Raw genomic sequence first — 25,150 nt, 5'->3', positions numbered from 1 at the left:
CTCTCTCTCTCTCCCTCTCCCTTCCTCCCTCCAATATCGACAAAGAAGAAAAAAAAAAGCACATGCTTAAATAAATCAACTTCAGATTTTTTTAAAACATTTGAACTTTCCACATTATATTACAACTTTAATCAGTTTATAAAATATACAACTACTTCAGCTCAGTAGCTTTCACTTAGTAAAATTTAACATATAGTCAGAATCACTCCAACCTAAAATTGGGAGAAAAATAAATTCTTGGAAACTAACATATACGATTAATCCTTGTTATTCATGCATTACATATTTACAAATTTGCCTATTTACTACAATTATTTATAATTCCAAAATTAATACTCGAAGCACTTTTGTGGTCATTCACAAACAAGCTCCAGAGCAGCAAATATTTTGAGACTCCATGAGTATTACCAGCTGAAATCAAATCAGATGACACTCTGCCTTCTTGGTTCAGCTCTCATACTATAAACAACTTTTCACAATTTATTTACTGCCACATTCTCATTTGTGTCAAGGGGGTGGAGGGTAGGAGGAGGATTTCACTGTTTAAAGTGGCCCCTAAGTATTGTGCTAAAGTGCAGTCTGGTGTTCTTCAGTCCTAGAAGGCTGTGATGTGCCTTACAGAGAAAACATGTATGATAAATGAGCTTTCTTCAGGTATGCATTAGAGAGCTAGGGGCCAGGACTATGAGTTCAGTGTTAATGAATCAACAATATATATTAAATAAGGTGTCTTTCAACAGAAACGTATTAGAACATTTTCAATTGGTGAAAATGTTCTAACTAGAGGCTTGAAGGAACCTAATTCTGTATTTCCCCTGGGAGCAATGCTTCATTATTCACTGATTTATATTTATCGTAATTTTATAAAACGTAACTACCACAAACAAGATTTGACTGTACATCTAATAAATCCTAATAAACTTTTGTTTTACAATATCAAAATCACATTCCAGCAGGAAAGTAAAGCTGAAATGTTTTCAATAAATCTTGAAAAACAATTATTGAATAATTTCTGCATTTTCACAGATCTTGCTTCTATGTAAGATAGACTCTGAGAGACAAAACATTGACTACTTTTCTATTTGTGGATTAAAACTGTTCTCGACTTGACTTGGGGTGGTGAACACACAATACAATATACAGATGATGTATTCTAGAATTATACACCTGAAACCTATAAAATTTTATTAACCAATGTCACCCCTATAAATTCAATTAAAAAGGAGAGAAAAACTTTAACTGTTCTCAAATAAGATTGACATTTTATAAAAATTTTATTATGAAATGGTATAATTTATTTGCATGTACCTTTTTTCATATGTAATAATAGTCACTCTTGTTTTATCTATGCTACATGTCTACTTTTCTACCAGGACAACAAATTTAATTTTAGCAAATCCCAAATTAAGTATTATCTCCTCCATAAAGACTTCAATATCTGTTTCTATGAGATAAGTATTTTTTGGTAATATAATCACACTTAAAATTTAATAAAAATTCCTTATTAGCATTTAATATTACCTTATTCAAATTTCCAATTATCTCATCAACATCTTGTTACAGCTGTTTTTTTAATTAATTTTTGTTACAGATGTTTCTCCTCCCCCACCCTCCTCCCTCTGTTTCACAGCTTTGTTGTCCATGTCCATTTTCATGCATACATACATATAAGTTCTGTGGTTTATCTTCCCCCCACTCCCTCTTCTGGGGATTGTCCATCTGCACCCCACTTCCACGTCTCTGGGACTACCCCATTCCTCAGACTGTTATGTTCATTATATTTCACAAATAAGTGAGATCATATGATACTTGTCTTTCTCTGTTTGGCTTGTTTCGCTTAGGATGACACTTTCCAGGTCCCTCCATGTCGTCTCAAAGGATAAGAGATCTTTCTTTCTTACAGCTGCATAGTACTCCATTGTGTATATGTACCACTGCTCTTTTATCCATTTGTCTACTGATGGACACTTGGGATGTTTCCAGATCTTAGCTATTGTAAATAGTGCTGCTACAAACATGGGGGTACATATATTCTTTCTGATTGGTGTTTCACGCTTCTTAGGGTATATCCCTGGAAGTGGGATCACTGGGTCAATGAAGTTCAATTTTTAATTTTTTCAGGAAACACTATATTGTTTTCCATAGTGGCTGTACCAGTCTACATTCCCACCAGCAGTGTACTAGAGTCCCCTTTTCTCCACACCCTTCCCCACACTTGTTGTTTGATGATTTGTTGAAGGCGACCATTCTGACAGGTGTGAGGTGATACCTCATTGTTGTTTTAATTTGCATCTCTCTGATGATTAGTAATGTTGAGCATTTCTTCATATGTCTCTTAGCCATTTGTATGTCCTGTTTGGAGAGGTGTCTATTTAGTTCCTCTGCCCATTTTTTAATTGGGTTCTCTGTCTTCCTTTTGTTGAGTTGTATGAGCACTCTATATATTTTGAAAATTAACCCCTTATCTGATGTATCATTGGCAATTATGCTCTCCCATAGAGTGGGTTGCCTATCTATTTTAGTGATTGTTTCTTTTGCTGTGCAGAAGCTTTTGAGTTTGTGTTCATGAAATGTGTTCATTTTCTCCTTTGTTTCTGTTGCCTTAGGTGATGTATCAGTGAAAAGTCTGCTGCGTACAATGTCCGAAATTTTGTTGCCTACATTTTCTTCTAGGATTTTTATGGATTCATGAGTCACATTTAAGTCTTTTATCCATTTTGAGTTTATTCTCATGTATGGTGTAAGTTGATGGTCTAGTTTCATTTTTTTGCATGTACTGTAGCTGTCCAATTTTCCCAACACCATTTATTAAAGAGGCTGTCTTTACTCCATTATATGCTCTTGCCACCTTTGTCAAATATTAATTGAGCATATTGTCTTGGGTCCATTTCTGGGTTCTCTATTCTGTTCCATTGATCTATCTGCCTGTTCTTGTGCCAGTACCAGGCTGTTTTGATTACAGTGGCTTTGTAGTATAACCTGAAATCTGGTAATGTGATCCCTCCAACTTTGTTCTTCTTTTTCAAGATTGCTGTGGCTATTCGGGATCTTTTTTGGTTCCATATAAACTTTTGAAGTATTTGTTTTAGTTCTGTGAAGTTTGTCACAGCTGTTTTTTTTTTTTTTAATCAGGACCCAAATAAGGCACAATCACTGTATTTGATTGCTTTTTCCATCTTTAAGATTCTCTTAACTTGTCTTTTCCCTTATCATAATCTCTGCTAGTGATACACAGAGCTATAAACAAGCACATCACTACACTCAAAGCACAGTGGTAAATCTTCACTCTAGGAACTGAAAACTACACATTCCAATTATGTTAATATTTCACAGTATACAAATACATATCAAGTCACTATTAATAATCAGTTCTAGTTTTTTTTTATTTGATTCCTACTGCTTTAAATTTCCCTCTTTTTTTTCTAAATAGATTAATGTTCATTTGGAAAACATATATTGAGAGAGAGAGGGATAGAGAGAGAGAACAAAAATCACAATTCTAGGTTTCAAGTCTGTGAAAGATTTTCATACCAGGTAAGTCTTGAGTTTTGAATAAAAAGAGGAAGTAATACAACAGAAAACACAAATTTGCAAAAAATTTTCAAAGACTAATGTTATTCTACCAGCAGCCATTGTCCCCTTCTTCCACATGACTAAAATTTTAGCTAAGCACACGGTAACTTAAGGAAAAAATATTTTTCCCTGCCTCCCTAGCAAAGTGCCTCACTTCAGATCATTGCCAAGTAATCCAAGTAATCAACACAGGTAGGTTCTAGGAATCTTCCTAGAGTCACAGTAGAACATTCCTTTTTCCTTTCTCCTCACTTCCTTCTTACATTCTGGTCCAGTGCCATCAACTAGGGGCCACACCCCACACAGGTTACAGTGAACTGTTCTTTACTGCATGGTGGCTGGTTTCTAAGTGTGGTGTCCCAAGAGACAGAAAATAGAAACTTGCAGTTTCGTAAGACCTGGGCACAGCCTCACTTTCATGTATTCTATTGGTCAAATAGTCAAAAGAGCATAAAGTCAAGGGGAGGAAATATAGATGCTTCCCCCAATTCCTTAAAGAGAGAAGTAGCAAAAACTTTGGGGACCATATTTTCAAACACTAAACCATATATTTTTTTATTGATTTTTTTTTTTTTTTTTTTAGAGAGGAAGGGGAGAGAGAGATAGAAACATTGACGTGAAAGAGAAACATCAATCGGCTGCCTCCTACATGCCCCCCACTGGGGATGGAGACCACAACCCCGGCATGTGCCCTGACCAGGAATCAAACTGGGACCTCTCAGTCCATGGGATGATGCACAATCCACTGAGCCACACAGGCTGTATTTTAACAACTAATTTAAATGGAATTTGATTTTTATCATTACTCTGTGATTAAAAATTCATTCATATTCACACCTCCTCTTTTCAGAAACTGTATCAAGGCACACTGGTTAGGCTGATGAAAGCCACAATTGCCTATATTCCTTAGAGCCTGGTTACTAAAAATAGCAATATACACTCAACTAGGGATTTTTAAGAAGAGAAAACCAGAATATATACAAATACCAACCTAGCATCAAATTAAAAATGAGGTTCCATGAAACATGGCTTGGAGAGGTGCCCAAAGTAGTTCTGATAAATCCAGGAATTTCTAAGAGCCATGCCCAGGAGCTTTTTCATGGTAGAATAAATTCAAGAAATTCAGGATAAATTTTATTTTTTCATCCCTATAATGGGTACAATTTATTGGTTGTTTTTTGTTTTTAATTGAATGTATTGGGATGACATTGGTTTGCAAAACCATACAGGTTTCAAGTATACAACTCAATAAAAATTTAACTTTATGAAACCATCACCAATAGGAGAGCCTAAAAGGCATGTATCCCAGAAATTCCACATGCCAAAAACACCCACGGCACCTATATTACCTAGAAGCCTGTGAGCATCGTAGCTGGTTATCCACCCAACACTCTTCTCTAATAAAGCCCAACTTATTTTTCAACTATTCTCTCACTTTCATGCACTTAACTACTGAGAAAGATCAAGTGGAAAATTCTTAATTACAAAAATAAAGGTTTTACCATGACTATTAAAGCAAGTTTAGCCAATAAAATGGAAAAGAAATATATAGAAAAAACAGACTAGCATAAATGTCCATCGGAGAGACTTACCTTGGTGCTTCCTCCACCACTTTCTGATTCCTTCGCTGAACTGAGCACTCTCTTTCATTGAGCCACAAAGCATTCCCATGTTTATCACCTAAAACCTGAAACAGCAGTATCATTTGAAAAAATATAGAGCCATACCCATTGGGCATGCGCCCAGCTAACATTTTCTCCATGCAATGCTCCTTGGTTTTTAGTACTCAAACCTCACAGAACATATTCATGCCTCTTTTAGTTGATGTTAATAGAGGAAAACTTTATATTTACAACCCCAAAACTCAAAATGACTTTATCAAAAAGACTTGAGGTAAAAATTCTCATTTTGAATACATTGGATAAAATATCAGCATCTGGCCCTGGCCGGTTTGGCTCAGCGGTTAGAGAGTTGGCCCATGGACCAGAGAGGCCCAGGTTCAGTGCCCGCAGCCTCTGTTGCAGTTTGTCCCCAGCCCCGGTTGGAGTCGTGTGGGTGTCAGCCACTCCATGTGACTCTCTCACAGCAATGTTTCTCTCTCTCTCTTTCTCCCCCCCTCTTACTCTATCTCAATATAAATGCAAAAATGTCCTTGAGTGACAATCAATCAATCAATAAAATAAAATATAGCATCTGTTGTACAAATTTTGTGAAAGACACTGAGTGTCAATAAAAGGATATATAGTCTAAATTTCCATGGTGCTTAGGAGAGCCATGAGTGTTATTACAAACATCTTTTTTTTTTTTTTTTTTTTAATTTTATTTATTTATTTATTTTTTTGTTACAGATATTTTACCTTTTTACCCCATTGGCACCCCCCACCCCACCCCCCCTCCACCCTGTCCCCGGCTTAGTTGTCCATGTCCATTGGTCATGCATACATGCATATAAGTTCTGTGGTTTATCTCTTCCCACCCCCCCACCCCCCATCCCCTCTTCTGAGGGATGTCAGTCTGTGCCCTACTTCCATGTGTCTGGGTCTACTGTATTCCTCAGACTGTTATGTTCATTATATTCCGTATATAAGTGAGATCATGTGGTATTTGTCTTTTTCTGCTTGGCTTCTTTCACTTAGGTTAATACTTTCCAGGTCCCTCCATGTCGTCTCAAAGGATAAGAGATCTTTCTTTCTTACCGCTGCATAGTACTCCATTGTGTATATGTACCACAGCTTTTTGATCCATTCGTCTACTGGTGGACACTTGGGCTGTTTCCAGATCTTAGCTATTGTAAATAGTGCTGCTATGAACATGGGAGTACATATATTCTTCCTGATTGGTGTTTCAGGCTTCTTAGGGTATATTCCCAGCAGTGGGATCACTGGGTCGAATGGAAGTTCAATTTTTAATTTTTTGAGGTAGCACCATATTGTTTTCCATAGCGGCTGCACCAGTCTGCATTCCCACCAGCAGTGTATTAGAGTCCCCTTTTCTCCACACCCTCGCCAACACTTGTTGTTTGATGATTTGTTGATGGCGGCCATTCTGACAGGTGTGAGGTGATACCTCATAGTTGTTTTAATTTGCATCTCTCTGATGATTAGTGATGTTGAGCATTTCTTCATATGTCTCTTGGCCATTTGTATGTCCTGTTTGGAGAGGTGTCTATTCAGCTCCTCTGCCCATTTTTTAATTGGGTTCTTTGTCTTCCTTTTGTGGAGTTGTATGAGCACTCTGTATATACTGGAAATTAACCCCTTATCTGATACATCGTTGGCAATGATGTTCTCCCATACAGTGGGTTGCCTTTCCATTTTGATGATTGTTTCTTTTGCTGTGCAGAAGCTTTTTAGTTTGATGTAGTCCCATGTGTTCATTTTCTCCTTTATTTCTGTTGCCTTAGGTGATGTATCAGTGAAAATTCTGCTCCGTATGAGGTCCACAATTTTGTTGCCTACATTTTCTTCTAGAATTTTTATGGATTCACGGGTCACATTTAAGTCTTTTATCCATTTCGAATTTATTTTTGTGTATGGTGTAAGTTGATGGTCTAGTTTCATTTTTTTGCATGTAGCTGTCCAATTTTCCCAACACCATTTATTAAAGAGGCTGTCTTTACTCCACTGTATGCTCTTGCCACCTTTGTCAAATATTAATTGAGCGTATTGCCTTGGGTCCATTTCTGGGTTTTCAGTTCTGTTCCACTGGTCTATATGCCTGTTCTTGTGCCAGTACCAGGCTGTTTTGGTTACAGTCGCTTTGTAGTATAACCTGATATCTGGTATTGTGATCCCTCCAACTTTGTTCTTCTTTTTCAAGATTGCTGTGGCTATTCGGGGTCTTTTTTGGTTCCATATGAACTTTTGAAGTATTTGTTCTAGTTCTATGAAATATGTCGTTGGTATTTTGATGGGGATTGCGTTGAATCTATAGATTGCTTTGGGTAGTATGGACATTTTAATTATGTTAATTCTTCCAATCCATGAACAGGGTATGTGCTTCCACTTTTTTATATCTTCCTCTATTTCTTTTTTCAATGACCTGTAGTTTTCTGCAAATAGGTCTTTTACTTCTTTGGTTAAGTTTATTCCTAGGTATCGTAATTTTTTTGGAGCGATGGTAAATGGGATTGTTTTTTCAGTTTCTCTTTCTGTGAGTTCATCATTGATGTACAAGAATGCCGTCGATTTCTTGACGTTAATTTTATATCCTGCTACTTTGCCAAACTCATTTATTAAGTCTAATAGATTTTTGATGGAGTCTTTAGGGTTTTCTATGTACAATATCATGTCATCTGCAAATAATGACAGTTTCACTTCCTCCTTTCCAATTTGGATCCCTTTTATTTTTTCTTCATGTCTGATTGCTGTGGCTAAGACTTCCAGTACAATGTTAAATAAGAGTGGCGAAAGTGGACATCCCTGTCTTGTTCCTGTTCTTAATGGAAATGTTTTTAGTTTCTGTCCATTGAGTATGATGTTGGCTGTAGGTCTTTCATATATGGCCTTTATTATGTTGAGATATGATCCCTCTATTCCTACATTGCTGAGCGTTTTTATCAGAAATGGATGCTGGATTTTGTCGAATGCTTTTTCAGCATCTATTGATATGATCATGTGGTTTTTATTCTTCATTTTGTTTATGTGGTGTATCACGTTTATTGATTTGCGAATATTGTACCAGCCTTGCATCCCTGGAATGAATCCCACTTGGTCATGGTGAATAATTTTTTTGATGTATTTCTGGATCCGATTTGCTAGTATTTTGTTCAGGATTTTGGCGTCTATGTTCATCAGGGATATTGGCCTGTAGTTTTCTTTCTTCGTAGTGTCTTTTTCTGGTTTTGGAATTAGAATTATGCTGGCCTCATAGAACGTGTTTGGAAGTCTTCCTTCTTCTTGAATTTTTTGAAATAGTTTGAGGAGAATGGGTGTTAGTTCTTTTTTGAATGTTCGGTAAAACTCCCCTGTGAAACCATCTGGGCCTGGGCTTTTGTTTGCTGGGAGAGTCTTGATTACCTCTTCAATTTCCTTAGTTGTTATTGGTCTGTTCAAGTTTTCTATCTCTTCCGGGAATAGTTTTGGGAGACTGTGTGTTTCTAGAAATTTGTCCATTTCGCTGAGATTGTCGAATTTGTTGCCATATAGTTGTTCATAGTAGTTGTTAACGATCTTTTGTATTTCCGTGGTGTTGGTTGTTACTTCTCCTCTTTCATTTCTGATTTTGTGTATTTGGGTTCTCTCTCTTTGTTTCTTGGTGAGTCTAGCTAAGGGTCCATCTATCTTGTTTATCTTTTCGAAAAACCAGCTCTTTGTTTCATTGATCCTTTGAATTGTTTTTTTGGTCTCTATGTCATTTATTTCTGCTCTGATCTTTACTATTTCCTTTCTTCTACTTGCTCTGGGGTTTTCTTTTTGTTTGCTTTCTAATTCTTTAAGTTGTGAGGTTAGACAGTCAATTAGAAATTTTTCTTGTTTTTTGAGGTAGGCCTGTAGTGCTATGAACTTCCCTCTCAGAACTGCTTTCGCTGCATCCCATAGATTTTGTGTTGTTGTGTGTTCATTTTCATTGGTTTCCAGGAAGTTTTTAATTTCTTCCTTGATCTCCTCGGTGACCCATTCATTGTTTAATAACATGCTATTTAGCCTCCATGTGTTGAAATGTCTTTGCATGTTCTTTGTGCAATTGATTTCTAGTTTCATGCCATTGTGATCTGAGAAGATGCTTGATATGATTTCAATCTTCTTGAACTTGTAGAGATTTAGTTTGTGTCCTATCATGTGGTCTATCTTTGAGAATGTCCCATGTGCACTTGAGAAGAATGTGTATTCTGTAGTTTTGGGGTGTAATTCTCTGTAGATATCTATTAAATCCATTTGGTCTAGTGCTTCATTTAGAGTCTCTGTTTCCTTGCTAATTTTTTGCCTAGAGGATCTATCCAGTGCTGTCAATGGGGTGTTGAAGTCCCCTGCTATAATTGTACTGTTGTCGATTTCTCCTTGGAAGTCCTCCAGAAGATTTTTAATATATTTTGGTGCTCCTATATTGGGTGCATATATGTTTATCAAGGTTATATCTTCCTGTTGGATAGATCCTTTCAATATTATGTAGTGGCCGTCTTTGTCTCTAGTTATGGTCTTCATTTTGAAATCTATTTTATCAGATATGAGAATTGCTACCCCTGCTTTTTTTTGCTTTCCATTTGCTTGGAAAATTTTTTTCCATCCCTTCACTTTCAACCTATGTGAGTCTTTTGTTGAGAGGTGGGTACAAACATCTATTTTTAACATTATTAAACATCTGTTGATCAGGAAATGCTTTTTATTTACACCCAATACATAGTCTGTTACTTATATATGGGTGTTTTTATTGTGCTTTATTTTTGGTATGGAAAACTAGTAAAAGGTCTGGGATTAATATATAGCACATTATGATCTTTTCCCATTTGTAATAATGGGAAATAAGCTGGGCTGCTAGATAAAATGACAGGACAATCAGGGAAAACCTGAATTCCTGACAAACAATGAAAAAGAAATTAAGAGAAACATCTGTAACAAACAAGTTAATAAATAAAAAATTAATTAATAAAAGAAAAAGAAATTAATAAAAATGTGTCCCAAATACTGCACAAGACATTTACTTTTCTAAAAAAATCACTTTATCAGAAATTCAAATTTAAAAAAAATTTTTAATCCTCACCCAAGGATATTTTTCCATTTATCTTCAGATGTGTGGGAGGGAGTGGAGGGGGGAGAGAGAGAGACATTGACAAGTTACCTCTGGCACAACCCCAACAAGGGCCGGGATCGAACTAAAACCAAGGTACGTGCCCTTCAACGGAATTGAATCCACGATTCTTTGGTCCATGGGGTCGACACTCTAATTGCTCAGCCAAAGCAACCAGGGCAGAAATTCAAATTTAACATGATCTTTGGGTATCAGAAAATGGGCTGTGATAGCTAATATTCAAAGATGGCCCCTAACACAAAGTAAATCACGGTATTCACACCCTGCACAATCTCCTAAGGGAATGATTCTATACAGCCAAGTAACTTGTAAAATGTCAAAAAAATGATTCTGCGCCTGTCTGGAAAAGACAGAACAGGCCCTGGCCAGTTTTGCTCAGTGGTTGGAGCGACAGCCTGCGGACTAGAGAGTCCCGGGTTCAGTTCCTGCTAGGAGCACGTACCAATAAAAAAAAGACAGAACAGTTCTTTCAATGTAAGAAGTCTGGATATACATATAAATGCCACATAGAGAAGCCATGTAGAAACGACCCCAAGACTGCAGAGAGAGAGAAAGAGAAGGACCCACGTGCCCCAGAGTCCCAGCTGAGCCTATCTTCAAGTGAGCCCTTCAAGGCTCTTGACACTGGATTTTCCAAACTAGTCAAAGCCTCAACATGACTACTGCCCCAGTGGACAGAAACCATGTAAAATAAAAGAACATGGCCCAGCTAAACCAAGTCAACCACAGAGTCATGAGAAATAGTTAAATGTTGTTTGTTTTTTACTGTGACGAAACATGCATAACATAATATTTACAATTGTAACCATTTTTAAATGAAAGAAAAAATATATATATATATATGTTTTATCCTCACCCGAGGACATTTTTCCATTTTTTGTACAGATAGAGTGGGAGGGAGAGAAAAGAGGAAGAGAGAGAGAGAGAGAGAGAGAGAGAGAGAGAGAGAAAGAGGGAGAAAAATATCGACGTGAAAGGGACACATCGAGTGGCTGCCACCCGCACGATCAACCAGGGCCGGGGACATACTGCAACCGAGGTACGCGCCCTTAGCAGGAACCGAACCCGGGTCTCTCTGGACCACAGGCCGATGCTCTAACCGCTGGGCCAAACCGGCCAGGACAAGGTCAATATATTTTAAAAAATCAATAGTATTTCCATGGACAAGCAACAACCAATAGGTAAATGAATTTGGAAAACAATATTTACAATAGTATCAAAAATTATCAAATATCTAGGAATAAATCTAATGAAAGATAAAACCTCTATACTCAAAACTACAAAACAGCACTGCAAGAAATTAAAGAAGACCTAAATAAATGAAAAGATATTCTAGTTCATCAATTAGAAGACTCAATGTTAACATATCAATTCTGCTCCAAATAATTTCCCCATTCAATACCATCCAAATGCCATCAGGTGTGGTGTGTGTTGGATGGTGGGGGGCAGGTGGAGGCTGGAGGGGGTGTTGTTTGACAAGTCTAAAATTTACTAATAAATTCTAAGTACCTAAAAAGAGCCAAAATCATCTGAAGAAAAACAATAAATTTAGAGCGCTTATAGTACCAGATTTTTAGACTCAGTATAAAATCCAAATAATTAAGACAATGACCAAATGTCACTTAATTTATAACAAAGGGTAACCACAATAAATTATGTTGGAAAAATTGGGTATCTTACTTTGACTTCATCTCACACCAAACTCCCACTCAAATATAATGATAATTATCCAAGGGAAGTATCAGACCTACATATCAAACCTAAGATAATAAAGCTCCTAACTTGTATACATGAAATGAACTTAAACTGGACTTCAATAAAATCAAGAACTTCTTTTCCTCAAAAGACATTATTGCCCTGGTTGGTTTGGCTCAGTGGTTAGAGCATTGGCCTGTGGACCGGAGAGTCTCAGGTTTGGTTTCCACTAAGGGCACGTGCTTCAGTTGCAGTTTGTCCCCAGCCCCAGTTGGGGTCATGTGGGTGGCAACTACTCAATGTGTCTCTTTCACATCAATGTTTCTCTCTCTCTCTTCCTCCCTCTCTCCCTCCCACTCCATCTGAAGATAAATGCAAACAGTGTCCTCGGGTGAGAATAAAAAAAAAAGACATTATTAATAAAGTGAATAGGCAAGCCAAGGATGGAGAGAAGTTATATACAATACATATATCTGGCAAATGACTCAAACAAGATAGATACATAGTTTCAACCACTCAGTAATTTTTCAAAATCTAACTTGAAGGAGGGGAGGGAAGAGGATGACACTTGATCAATAACTTCACAAAATAAAATACCAAACCTGATCAACAAACTTATAAAAAGGTGCTCATTATCAGTAGTCATCAGGGAGCCCTGGCCAGTTTGGCTCAGCAGTTGGAGCGTCGGTCCTCGGACCAGAGAGTCCCGGGTTCGATTCTTGCTAAAGGCACGTACCTCGGTTACAGTTTGTCCCCAGCCCTGTTTGGGGTCCTGTGGGTGGCAGCCATTCAATGTGTCTCTCTCACATCGATGTTTCTCTCTCTCTCTTCCTCCCTCTCTCCCTCCAGCTCTATCTGAAGACAAATGCAAAAATGTCCTCGGGTGAGGATTTAAAAAAAAAAAATAGTCATCAAATTAAAGAGATACTGTTACATGTCTGCCAAAATGGCTAACACTTAAAAAATTGAGAATACTGCCCTGGCCGGTTTGGCTCAGCGGTTAGAGCGTCGGCCTGCGGTCCTGAGAGACCCGGGTTCGGTTCCCGCTAAGGGCACGTACGTCGGTTGCAGTTTGTCCCCGGCCCTGGTCGGCTGTGCGGGTGGCAGCCACTGGATGTGTCCCTTTCACATCGATGTATCTCTCTCTCTCTCTGTTTCTCTCCCCCCCCCACTCTACCTGAACAAAAAAACAAAAATGGAAAAAAAAAAAAATTGAGAATACTAAGTGTTGGAAAGGATGGCAGCAATGGAAACTTGCACATGTTACCTGTGGAGCATACATTAGGACAACCGCAGAATCTACTAGAACTAAGCATAATCTTACCATGCAATCCAACAATACCTCTTCTCCATATATCTAAAAGAATGTTTATGTCCATAAAAAAAAAAAATAGCATTTTATTTATAATATAGAAAAAACAAAAACAAATACATGATGCACCAACAAGAAAATGGATAAATTACAGGTTATTCAAACAATAGACAACACAGGGCAATTTTTTAAAGTGAATGATAACACATGCCCAAGTTGAGGGTTTGGTCACTGGTAGGGGTGAGTATAGGAGGGAACCAAATGATGTTTATCTCTCACGTCGATGTTTCTCTCTCTCCCTCCCTTCTGCCCTCTCTTTAAAAAAAATCAATAAAAACACATTTTTTTGTGACATTTACTTTTATTCGGTTTCTTCTTAAGGTGAAGAAACTTAAAAAAAATAAATAAAATAAAGTTTTTTTGTGTGTTTTTTTTTATCCTCACCCGAGGATATTTTTCCATTTTTTGTACAGATAGAGTGAGAGAGGAAGGGAGAGAGAGAGAGAAACATCAATGTGAAGGAACACATCGAGTGGCTGCCACCCGCACGACCAACCAGGGCCGGGGACAAACTGCAACCGAGGCACGTGCCCTTAGCGGGAACCGAACCCGGGTCTCTCCGGACCGCAGGCCGACGCTCTAACCACTGAGCCAAACTGGCCAGGGCTTATACTGTTCTTTTTTTTTTTTTTTATCCTCACCTGAGGACACTTTTCCATTTTTTGTTCAGGTAGAGTGGGAGGGGGAGAGAAAAATAAAGTACTTTTTTTAAAAAAGCAGGGCCCTGTCCAGTGTGGCTCAGTTGGTTGAGTGTTGTCCCATGCACCAAGAGGTCACCAGTTTGATTCCTGCTCAGGGTATGTGCCTGGATTGCTGGCTCAATCCCCAGTAGAGGGCATGCAGGAGGCAGTCGATCAATGTTTCTCTCTCACTGATGTTTCTCTCTCTCTTAAAATTAATAAAAATATATTTAAATAAATAAATAAAAATGCCCTAACATGGCCCAATTTCAGAATGAATGAGTCTGTAGGTAAAATATACTTAGCCTGTCCAGACATCTTGGGACTACTTCTTTCTGGAGCTGGGCTTTTGTGTTATTCCCCATCCTGGCATTCTGGCACTTTGACAAAAGCATATCAGATTCAAAAGGTAGGTTATCAATTTATGTACATTCTCTATTTTGTACTTATTCCAATATATCAGAACAATTCACAATCATTATAAATGAAGGAAAGGATATGTTTCCAATAGGAATAAATGATATATTTAAAGTCATAATAACTAGAAAGTATCTTGAAATGTACCAACCTGAATTTCTATATGACGAGGGTTATCAATAAATTTTTCTATTAGTAGTCTATCATCACCAAAACTAGAAGCAGCTTCTTGAGATGAAAATCTAAAACCATCCCTGTAAAGGAAAACAGAAGAACAGTCAAACAAATACACAATCAAAAATGTAGCCCTTGATATAAAAAAAAAAAAAAAAAAAAAATGTTTATTTTGGATAATTTCTAAACAAAGCAGAGAAAAACTCACTTAAGTACAAACAACTAAGTTAACTGTGGACAAACCACAACTCTTCTGCTTACTAGCTCTGTGACCTTCGGTGAGTGATTTAATTCCCTGATCCTAGATTTTATGTCTAAACAGGAATACTGACACTTATTTCACCAATTGTTAAAACTGAGGTTTTAATAAACCATACTAATTATACAGAGTTCCATTTCTTCAACCATAATATATCTCAAAACCACCAATAAAAAAAATATAGCCCTGGCCATTTTGGCTCAGTGGTTAGAGCGTCGGCCTGCAGCCCAGAGAGACCCGGGTTCAGTTCCCACTGGGGGCACATACCTCGGTTGCAGTTTGTCCCCGGCCCTGGTTGGGTCGTGCGGGTGGCAACCTTCCACATCGATGTTTCTCTCTCTCTCTCTCCCTCCCACACCATCTGAACGAAAAATGGAAAAAAAATGTCCTCGGGTGAGGATACAAAAATGTAAATCACCTGGCCAACTATATAGCTAAAGTAGAACTACAGCGAACAGGTGGATCCTCAAGAACATTTCCTAATATTGTAAATATACCCTTAGACACAATTGCCTCTCATACAACTATACAGATCATTATAATTTTATTGTCTTTAAAATTGTTCAAAATTAATAATTAAGACAAAAGTACAATTTTTTATTTATTTATTTTTATCCTTATCTGAGAACATTCTTCCACTTTTTGTTCAGATAGAGTGGGAGGGAGGGAGAGAGAGAGAGAGAAACATCGATGTGAAAGGGACACATCGAGTGGTTGCCACCCGCATGACCAACCAGGGCCGGGGACAAACTGCAACCGAGGTACATGCCCTTAGTGGGAACCGAACCCGGGTCTCTCTGAACCGCAGGCCAACATTCTAACCGCTGAGCCAAACCAGCCAGGGCAAAAGTACAATTAAAAAAATATATATATATATATGTATTTAATTATTGCTTTTTCATTTTATTCCCAAACTATAACTTAAATCGTTATTATTAAAATATGCTTAATAGCCCTGGCCAGTTTGGCTCAGCAGTTAAGAACGTCGGCCTGTGGTCCAGAGAGACCCAGGTTCGGTTTCCGCTAGGGCACATACCTCAGTTGCAGTTTATCCCCGGCCCTGGTTGGGGTAGTGTGGGAGGCAACCAGTCGATGTGTCCTTCTCATGTCGATGTTTCTGTCTCTCCCCCTTTCCCTCTCTCCTCTCCCTCCCACTCTGTCTGAAGATAAGCAGAAAAATATCCTCAGGTGAGAATTAAAAAAAATAATAATAATATAATAAAATAAAACAAAAACTGCCTTCTCAGCACTTGAAGTATAGCGGGGTATTCCAAAATATAGGCATGATCAATTTTTCATTCATGCCACAACATTTTAAATATGTTTACTTTCAATAACCTTCATGATTATTACCATGATTATAATGAAATAACAAGAAACACTATTCTTTTTAAAATCTTTCAGATGTTCTAACGATTCTTAAAGAAGTCATAGATGCTACTTCCCTGAAAAAACTTAGAAAAGATGTTACAAAAGGTAGACACTCCTTAGAATAACATAATAATACAATAATGGCTACTAATTTTTCCTTCAGAAGAATACTAAAATTATTCTGGAGGATGCAAAAACAATTTCTATTTTTTCTGGGGGGTATATGGAGGGGTAGAAAGAGAGAGTAGATGCAAAGTAGCATGATATTTAGTTGGTGACTATAGAAGATATATATATTGGGGTTTTTTGGACTGCTCTCTCAAGTTTTTTATTTTTTTTTAAATTAACAGAGGATATAGAGCAACTTTTTTTAAATGAAGAGCCTGTATCATGAAATGAAATGGTGTCATACTTTTGTTAATCTCAACAAAGTTTCAGATGCTTTATTTATCACGTTGAAGAGAGTAAAATTTTATGTAGAAAATCTGTTTATGTACTTTTTTTTTTTTATCCTCACCCGAGGACACTTTTCCATTTTTTGTTCAGATAGAGTGGGAGAGAGAGAGAGAGAGAAACATCGACATGAAAGGGACACATCAAGTGGCTGCCTCCTGCACAACCCCAACCAGGGCCAGGGACAAACTGCAACCAAGGCACATGCCCTTAGCGGGAACCAAACCCAGGTCTCTCTGGACCGCAGGCTGACGCGCTAACTGCTGTGCCAAATTGGCCAGGGTTGTTTGTGTACTTTTATTAATTAGATAAGTATATTTAAAATCAATACAGTCATCCCTCGCCACTTCGCACTTCGACTTTCTCGGTTTCTATCGTGATTTTTTCAAATATATTCATTAAAAAGTTGATCAAGACAGTGAAAATGATACAGCGCACGCTCGGTTATCTGAGTCAATTAATTATACACCCCTGTATTACAATTATAATTAAAATTACTGTACGTATGGACTGTAGGCCTATGTATTCAAGCACCCCAGGTGCAACCGCTAGAGTCTGGAACGGATTAACTGCGATAAATGAGGGACGACTGCATGCCATTTACCAGTCAAGAAAGGGTTAAATTATTTACCAAATGATACCCAATATGTGAATAAATATAGTGATTTCTGAAAATACTGAATTCTAAATTCAAATCCATTAATCAAGAGCAGCACAGCAAATCTCATTGCCAAGAAACCAAAGAGTAATCCTGACCATAGAAGAATAAATATGTTACTAACACTAGTCCTGGAGAAATGAGTGATAAGAAATCTAAGACTCTATGAAGCATAATGAAAAGTAAGTGCTAAGGATTTCAGTGAAATTGCTATATAAATGCCAAGCATACAAAAGGGGAAAAAAGAAGAAAAAAAAAATTAAAGTTCATAAAATCCATGTCGTGCCCAGGTGGTGTTATCCCATGAACCAAGAGGTTGCTGGTTGTATTCCCAGTCAGGGCACATGCCCCGGTTGTGGGCTCAATCCCCAGTAGGGGGTGTGCAGGAGGCAACTGATCGATGTTTCTCTCTCACATCAATGTTTCTATCTCTCTCTCCCTCTCCCTTCCTCTCTATCTAAAAATCAATAAAAACATATTTTTTAAAAAGATTCAAATATTTTTTTTAAATCACATTGCTTTCATTTTTTTAAAAATCCACATCTCTTACAAAACCATTAACTTGTGTTAAGTATCTTTATTACATCATTCTTTCCTACAAAGAAGTTGTAGCAGGTTATCTTTTCCAAAGATGGTCACAGTGGCATCTGACATTCCATGTGCTCTTCTAAGAATTTTGCCATTCACTCACAATGAAGTGGAGTCTAATTCCCCTCCACCTAAATTTGGGCAGAAATATGGTAGAAGGGAACCTATGTGACTTCTGAGACTGGATTATAAACAGTGAAAGAGATTCCACTTGGATTTGAAACAACTGCCCTTGGACCACTGGGTCTCTGTGTAAAAAGTCCAAGGCCACCACATTGTGAGGAAGCCCAAGCTACCCATGGAGAAGTCTATTTAGTACACAAGAGTTACAAATAAAGCACAAGAGAAAGCTTCAACATCTGAACTTCAAAAGACAAAAGACAAATAAAGTGTGTTATGTGGTAAAAATGAAACTAAATATGCCTCCTCCCCTTATGCTTGCTTATACCTGCATGCCAATGAGCCAGCCTGACTTCAAACACTTCACATAGTTAACCAATGCTCCTTAATATAAAGGTCAGTCCCCACTATCAAAAGGAATCAAGCAAGACAGAGTTCCAGAGAAAGGCTAAGAATTGGACCATTCTTTAATTAAGCATTCTTTCAATTTTGAAGATAAAAGCCCTCACTCTGGCCTTAACCTCCCTCCCAGTTTTTCCCAAGAAATTTTCAAGTAAAGCAGTGTTGCAGTATATGCATTTAATGCATATAAATCAACACTAAAGACCAACAAGAGAGTAAGAAAAAAAAGGATAAAGAGCCTGCAAATAACCCTTGAGTAATCTCATCCTCTATATCAAATCATTCAGCATATCCTGTTGCCTCTACTCTGAGATTTAAACTCTTTTCTCATCACCTCCACCATTACACTAATGAGAGCCACCATCACCATTTTTCTTGCATGGATTATTGCAACAGCCTCCCAACTGGTTTCCCTGTTTTCAGCATTCATGATTCTACTGTCCATTAAGTCTATTTCAAGATAGCAACCAGAGTGATCTGTGTAAGTCTGTAACATGGTATCCTCCCATAAGATTTTAAAAGGTATAATACTGCCTCGAGGAGATGTTTACCTTCCTTGTTCACTTTAGAACCTAATTCTAAATTAGGGTTGTTGGATGACTTTCATACCAATTACTCCAGATTTCTGTCTTTAAGAGATTTTGAGGAGTGGGATGGAAAAGGGAAAGAAAGGAAGAAAGCAGAATTAACCACTTGGAAGACCAAATTACTTATGCGTAGAGAAAGGGCAGAAAAGGCAACATTTACAATAATTATTCAGTGATTTTTTTACACCCCCTCCAAAAAATGACATAAATTTCTCTTAGTGCCAAACATGAAAATAAAACTACAAATGTGAAGTCCCCAAAAACCTGCTCATACTAGGCAGTTTTTCAAAAAAATATTTTTTAATCACAATGATACCACCAATGCTTTGGGCTTTATAATTTTTGTTTTAAAAGTTACTTCTAATTTCTGAAACTACTAATAAAAAGTTTACAACAGAGTACAATGCAAAATGGACATACAGTAATAAAGTCAAAAGGAAATCTATTTTACACTATAAAAGTATCAAAGTAGTTCACTACTTTAATATAGACAAAGAAATGAAAACAAGTGCATACTGAGTAATAAGTAAATGAAATTATGACTGCGGTTAATATGTGCTTTAAATCTTTTACTGCACTCAGAATTGCATTCAAAATAGGATCATAATAAAGTAAAACTTTCCCATAATAGGATAATCATCATAAAATATAAATAAGGAAGTTTCTGCATAATTTCAATTATTTCCCACCTAAAAGAGCAAAATTTAGATGGTAGTTGTAATTATTCCATTATGTTTTTTATATCTGTTTACTTGTCAGTTTAATAAAACTCCAGTAACTGCAATTTTCATCAAAAGTATATTTTGGACAGCATCTCACCTGGTCTCTTCATCATCCCAAGCGATTCGCATGCCTTTCCCACCACCACCTGCTGAGGCCTTGATCATGACAGGGTAGCCTAACAGCAGGGAAGAATTAGACAGAAGTTCAGACTTTGATCATTTGGATGCATGAACATGACAACTGACCACATGTTCAATAACGCAGAAGACAATAACTAATTTATTTAAAAGTTCCTTTCTTTAGAGTCAGAAAAATAACACCAGTATAATGATCTTGTATATATTTTTAATATGAGTGTGTTCATTTAAAAAAGGAAATACTATCAATAAATATAACATTTCCCCAGTAATTAAATAAAAAGCTAAAAAAAACCCATAAATTATTTGACAATGGATTCCAAAAATGGGAATAAATATAGTATAAACCAAGCAATGATATACTAAGCAACTTATATAGCATTAAGAAAACACACACACGATTCCTTAAAACTGCTGTTTGCATGCATAACAAACTAAATTCCCTTGTTTCAAAAGTAATGGTTTATAGGTACTTGAGGTATTTTTATCTCAAAAGTCACAGGAAACCCCTGTAGCTTTTACCAGCAAGAATTGACATGATGGTTTTGGAAAAAATAAAGCCCTGACTATTATATTATGGGCTGGAGCATAAATTCTATAACTTGCTGACATCAGTGGAGAAGCTATTGCCCTACCTCCATTCATTTAACAGGGAAAGCCTAAACTAGTGGGAATTACTAAAATACAATATAAGGCCCAAAACAAAGGACATTTCCAGGTATAGTTTTATAAGAGAAAATAAAATCATAAAATTGTTGATAGTTAGCAAGATTTAATATTTAGTTATCACAAAGTAAAATTTCTCACAGCATAAACCATCTATAACAATTTATCAGAAAAGCTGTAAAGTTTTGTTTAGAGGCTTTCTAAAAAAACAAGGTGCAGCCCTGGCCGGTTTGGCTCAGCGGTGAAAGCGTTGGCCTGCAGTCAAGATAGACCTGGGTTCAGTTCCCGCTAAGGGCATGTACTTCAGTTGCAGTTTGTCCCCGGTCCTGGTTGGGTAGTGCGGGTGGCAGCCACTCAATATGTCCCTTTCACATCAATGTTTCTCTCTCTCTCTCTCTCTCTCTCTCTCTTCCCTTCCTCCCTCCCTCCCTCCCACTCTATCTGAACAAAAAAATTGAAAAAATGTCCTCGGGTGAGGATTAAAAAACAAACAAAAAACAAGGTGGAGATACTCATGTCTGAGGCCACTTATTTAGGATTGTGTCTGAAGAAAGGAGAGGTTAGAAGAGGTTAGTAGTGAGCCTTTAAAGGACTCTTCCTGGCCTGTGATGCTCTAAAAGCACTGAACTCTAGCTATAAGATCTTAGAGAGAAAGGGACAAGATGGCCAAAGATCATAGACCTTTGACCTCTAAACCACAAAACACCACTCTTAACTTCAACTTAGTTAAAAAGGCACTTGCTTCCTAAGTGTTTCATAATTAATTCAATTTTTAAAATTCTGATGTTGGTTATATTTGTATGGGATAGATTTATGTGGGGTAGCATTTTAAGAGCTAAGTGCAGTGAGAAGAAGATTAACATACTGTTTTCACATTGAGAACCTCATATTCTAGGAAGTACCCAAATAAATCTATCATTGGAAATTCAGAAGAGAAAAGAATCCTAGGAAGGTAAGAGAAAAGGGATTAGAAATAGTATATTCTAAAAAAGAGCCATTTATATGAGAGGCTATGAAAGATGAACAGGATTTCAACATTTTAGGCAGAAATAGCAGAAACCAAACAGAAGTGGGGAAAGCATTTGGGCAAGTTCAAGAAATGAAATAGGATGACAGAGGAAGAGAATGGAAAACATAAACTAGGGGCCAAGTATGCTAGGTACTTTTGCATGCTACAGATCCTGCATGAGAGTGACAAGAATAATATTTGTCTCATTCAATGCTGCAGCCTCATAATAAATATCACATAAAAGAATTAGATTGAAATCAGTAAAAAAAAAAAAAAATTTAGTCTTGTTTTTGAGCAATAAAGAAACAATATCTAAATTAGAAATGGGCATGCCTGAAAGATTCTTTTTACAACAAATTAAGGTCTTTTTTTAAACAAATGGATCCATACCACTAATATAACATCAAAATATCATGTTATCAATTCACCATCAAAAACTATTTATCTGTGCAAACAGGAAACCACAAGGAATATGATACCCACATCCCACATCTCTGCTATTTTCAGCTCCCTCTGAGGATTAGAAAATTTGTAATTAATCTGATTCCATTATTAATCTCATTTTAGTCATTTACTATGGAGCTTAGACTATATAGTGATTTGTGAGGTTCAAAATAACATTGGGAAATTGTCCTTGGTCACAGAGAACTTAAAAGGGCAAAAAACAACAACAAAAAAACACACATAAAATAATTTGTCAATAAGAAATTATTATTATTTTTTTTTTATCCTCACCCGAGGACATTTTTCCTTTTTTTTTTTATTCAGGTAGAGTGGGAGGGAGAGAGAGGAACAGAGAGAGAGAGAGAAACATCGACGTGAAAGGAACACATTGAGTGGCTGCCGCCCACACGACCGACCAGGGCCGGGGACAAACTGCAACCAAAGTACGTGCCCTTAGCGGGAACCGAACCCAGGTCTCTCTGGACCGCAGGCCGACGCTCTAACCACTGAGCCAAACCGGCCAGGGCTCAATAGGAAATTATTATGTGCTCAGGAAAGGTGAGAAATTATTAAGCAATAGAGCAATATATAATAAAACAATTACAATATGGTTCCTCCCAAAAGAGGCAATGTGGCATTTGACTATAAATACATATAATCCAGGCAAGATCCCCTGTCAAAAATCTAACAAGCCAAATATGAAACAATTGGGAAAGAGGAATGAAACTGGGAGAAGTTGGTGAATTATAGTCACTAACTTAATCTAGTTTTTGAGCTATAATTGAAAATCATACAAAAGTAAGGCTTTTCTATTCAATTTCTTATGCCAAATAAGTCATTAAATTTCAGACAATGCATATTCTTATGCTGTTCCCATGCCACGGAGAAACAAAGCCAGCCATCTGAAGACGGAAAAGAATATTCCATGTAGGTGATGTTAAAGAATATAAAACAAAGCCCAGTCCCTCATCCCTACTTTCATATAGTGTCTCTGCAGCTCTAATTAGGGTAATGGGGTGCCAAGATCCAGAGGAAAAGGGGAAAAAAAGATTCAGTCAAAAACTGACATTCCTGGAAAAATCAGAAACGATCAAGTTAATGGCTAATGCTACCCCTCACTTTACCTGGACTGGATATGAAATATCCAGTAATGTTCTGTCATATTTAAAAAATATATCTATTGGAGTACTTATTCCTGTGTTCAGCTTTTGTCTATAATCCATTTCTTTAATTGTATATTCTTCAGTTGACATGTTTGAAACAGAACAACCTTCCTTATCATAACAAACCAAAATTCTCTAAGGTATTTAAAAGGAGACAAATCTCCTGATATGAAAAGATTGCTTTAAAAAACACACTGTAAATAAAACACAGGTCCTAGTGCTGTTTGCAAGTTTTTCTTCACCTTTACCGTCCTCTCACTGAATGCCTACTCCCACCTGACCTTGCCCTCCCAGACCCAGAGTTTGTGTGTACTCTTCTACTAACACTCCAACTCCAACATGCTCCCTTCCTTATTTCCTTCAGAACGGTGCTTCCAAAAAGAAATCTACTAAGTACTTTGTAGCAAAAAATTAGTACCAAAGTAATAAAGGTTACTGTTCCTACTTTTACGTACTCAAACCTTCAAGGACAGGTTTAACTACAGGACAAGACATCTCTAACTTCCTGTCCTCCCAATCATCAGCATGTCTTATTTTCTACCATAAAGCAACAATCCTCCTTCTAACTCTACCATTAAATTTTATTCATCAATTTAAAAATATTTGCTGAATAAATACTATGTGCCAAACACTTATCTGGCTCTGGGGGATACAAAGTGAACAATTCAGAAAGCTAATCTGCTCTCATGGCACTGACTATCTACTGGAAAAATAGATATTCATATTCATGCACCTAAATATACATATATATTATACATGCACATATATTAATATATATGTAACATGAAAGGCGGTGGGTGATAAGTGCTGTGATAAAAACAAAGGAATATGACTGAGAGTGATTAGGGTTACTTTTACTTAGAAAGACTTCTCCAAGAAAACTGATATTTACACTGAGGCCTGAATGACAAGCTAGAGCTAGTCCTCTGAAAATCAACCAGGGAGGAATATTTCTCCAGAAGGAACAAGTTAGACAGGCTACACAGGTCAGGGCAGTGAACAAATGTAGTGTTGTCGTTTTTTGTGGGGTTTTTTATCCTCACCGGAGGACATTTTTGCATTTATCTTCAGATGGGGGGGGGTGGGAAGAAACATCCATGTGAGAGAAACACAGTGAGTAGTTGCCACTCACTCAATCTACTAAGTACTTTGTAGCAAAAAATTAGTACCAAAGTAATACCCCAACCGGGCTGGGGACAAACCAAACCGCAACTGAGTGACGTGCCCTGTGCCCTGAGCGGAAACTGAACTCAGGTCCTCTGGTCTATGGGCTGACGCTGTAACTGCTGAGCCAAACCAGCCAGGGCTAATGTAGTGTTTTTAAAAATCATTTTGGCTGCTTTACAATGTATAAATTGTGAAAGGGCAAAGGTGGGGAGAGGAAGACTGATTAGGAAGCTTGTGCAGTGGTCCGAGACAGAGAGCTGTGACCTGGACTTGGCTGGCAGAAATAGAGAAAGAGACTGACAGACTTGAAATTTGTTTCAGAAATCAAGTCAGCTTGAGTAGTTGATAGTTTGGATATAAGCAATAAAAAAACAAAGGAAGTCCTGGCTAGTTTGGCTCAGCAGTTAGAGCGTTGGCCTGAGGTCCAGAGAGACCCAGGTTCAGTTCCCGCTAGGGGCATGTAGCTCGGTTGCAGTTTGTCCCCGACCCCAGTTGGGTCATGTGGGAGGTAACCACTCGATGTGTCCCTTTCACGTTAATGTTTCTTTCTCTCTCTCTCTCTCTTCCTCTCTCTCCCTCCCACTTTATCTGAACAAAAAATGAAAAATGTCCTCAGGTGAGGATTAAAAAAAGAAAGAAAGAAAACAAAGAGAGTTTCTAGGCGCCCAGGTGCTTCCCAGTTTAGTCATGGATTCTCAGTCTAAAGAACTTTTCTTTTTTTTTTTTTTTTTACCAACTTAGAGCA

General features: G+C 37.4%; 1 protein-coding gene across 7 annotated transcripts in view; it reads right to left on the bottom strand.

Moving 5' to 3' along the window:
* The window catches only part of PCCA (propionyl-CoA carboxylase subunit alpha), a 429,374-nt gene that overhangs the window by 224,562 nt on the left and 179,662 nt on the right, over positions 1–25,150 (bottom strand). For all 7 annotated transcript variants that reach the window (XM_036250623.1, XM_036250627.1, XM_036250628.1 and 4 more), the window contains 3 exons: positions 19,916–19,994; positions 14,636–14,738; positions 5,166–5,260 (listed from right to left, as the gene is read on the bottom strand). In XM_036250623.1, the coding sequence (XP_036106516.1) occupies positions 5,166–5,260; positions 14,636–14,738; positions 19,916–19,994 (277 nt within the window). The remainder of the gene's footprint in view (positions 1–5,165; positions 5,261–14,635; positions 14,739–19,915; positions 19,995–25,150) is intronic.

This window comes from Molossus molossus, unplaced genomic scaffold, assembly GCF_014108415.1.
Source record: "Molossus molossus isolate mMolMol1 unplaced genomic scaffold, mMolMol1.p scaffold_m16_p_9, whole genome shotgun sequence".
NCBI classification, from domain to species: domain Eukaryota; kingdom Metazoa; phylum Chordata; class Mammalia; order Chiroptera; family Molossidae; genus Molossus; species Molossus molossus.
This window is presented reverse-complemented; position numbering and strand designations above follow the sequence as displayed.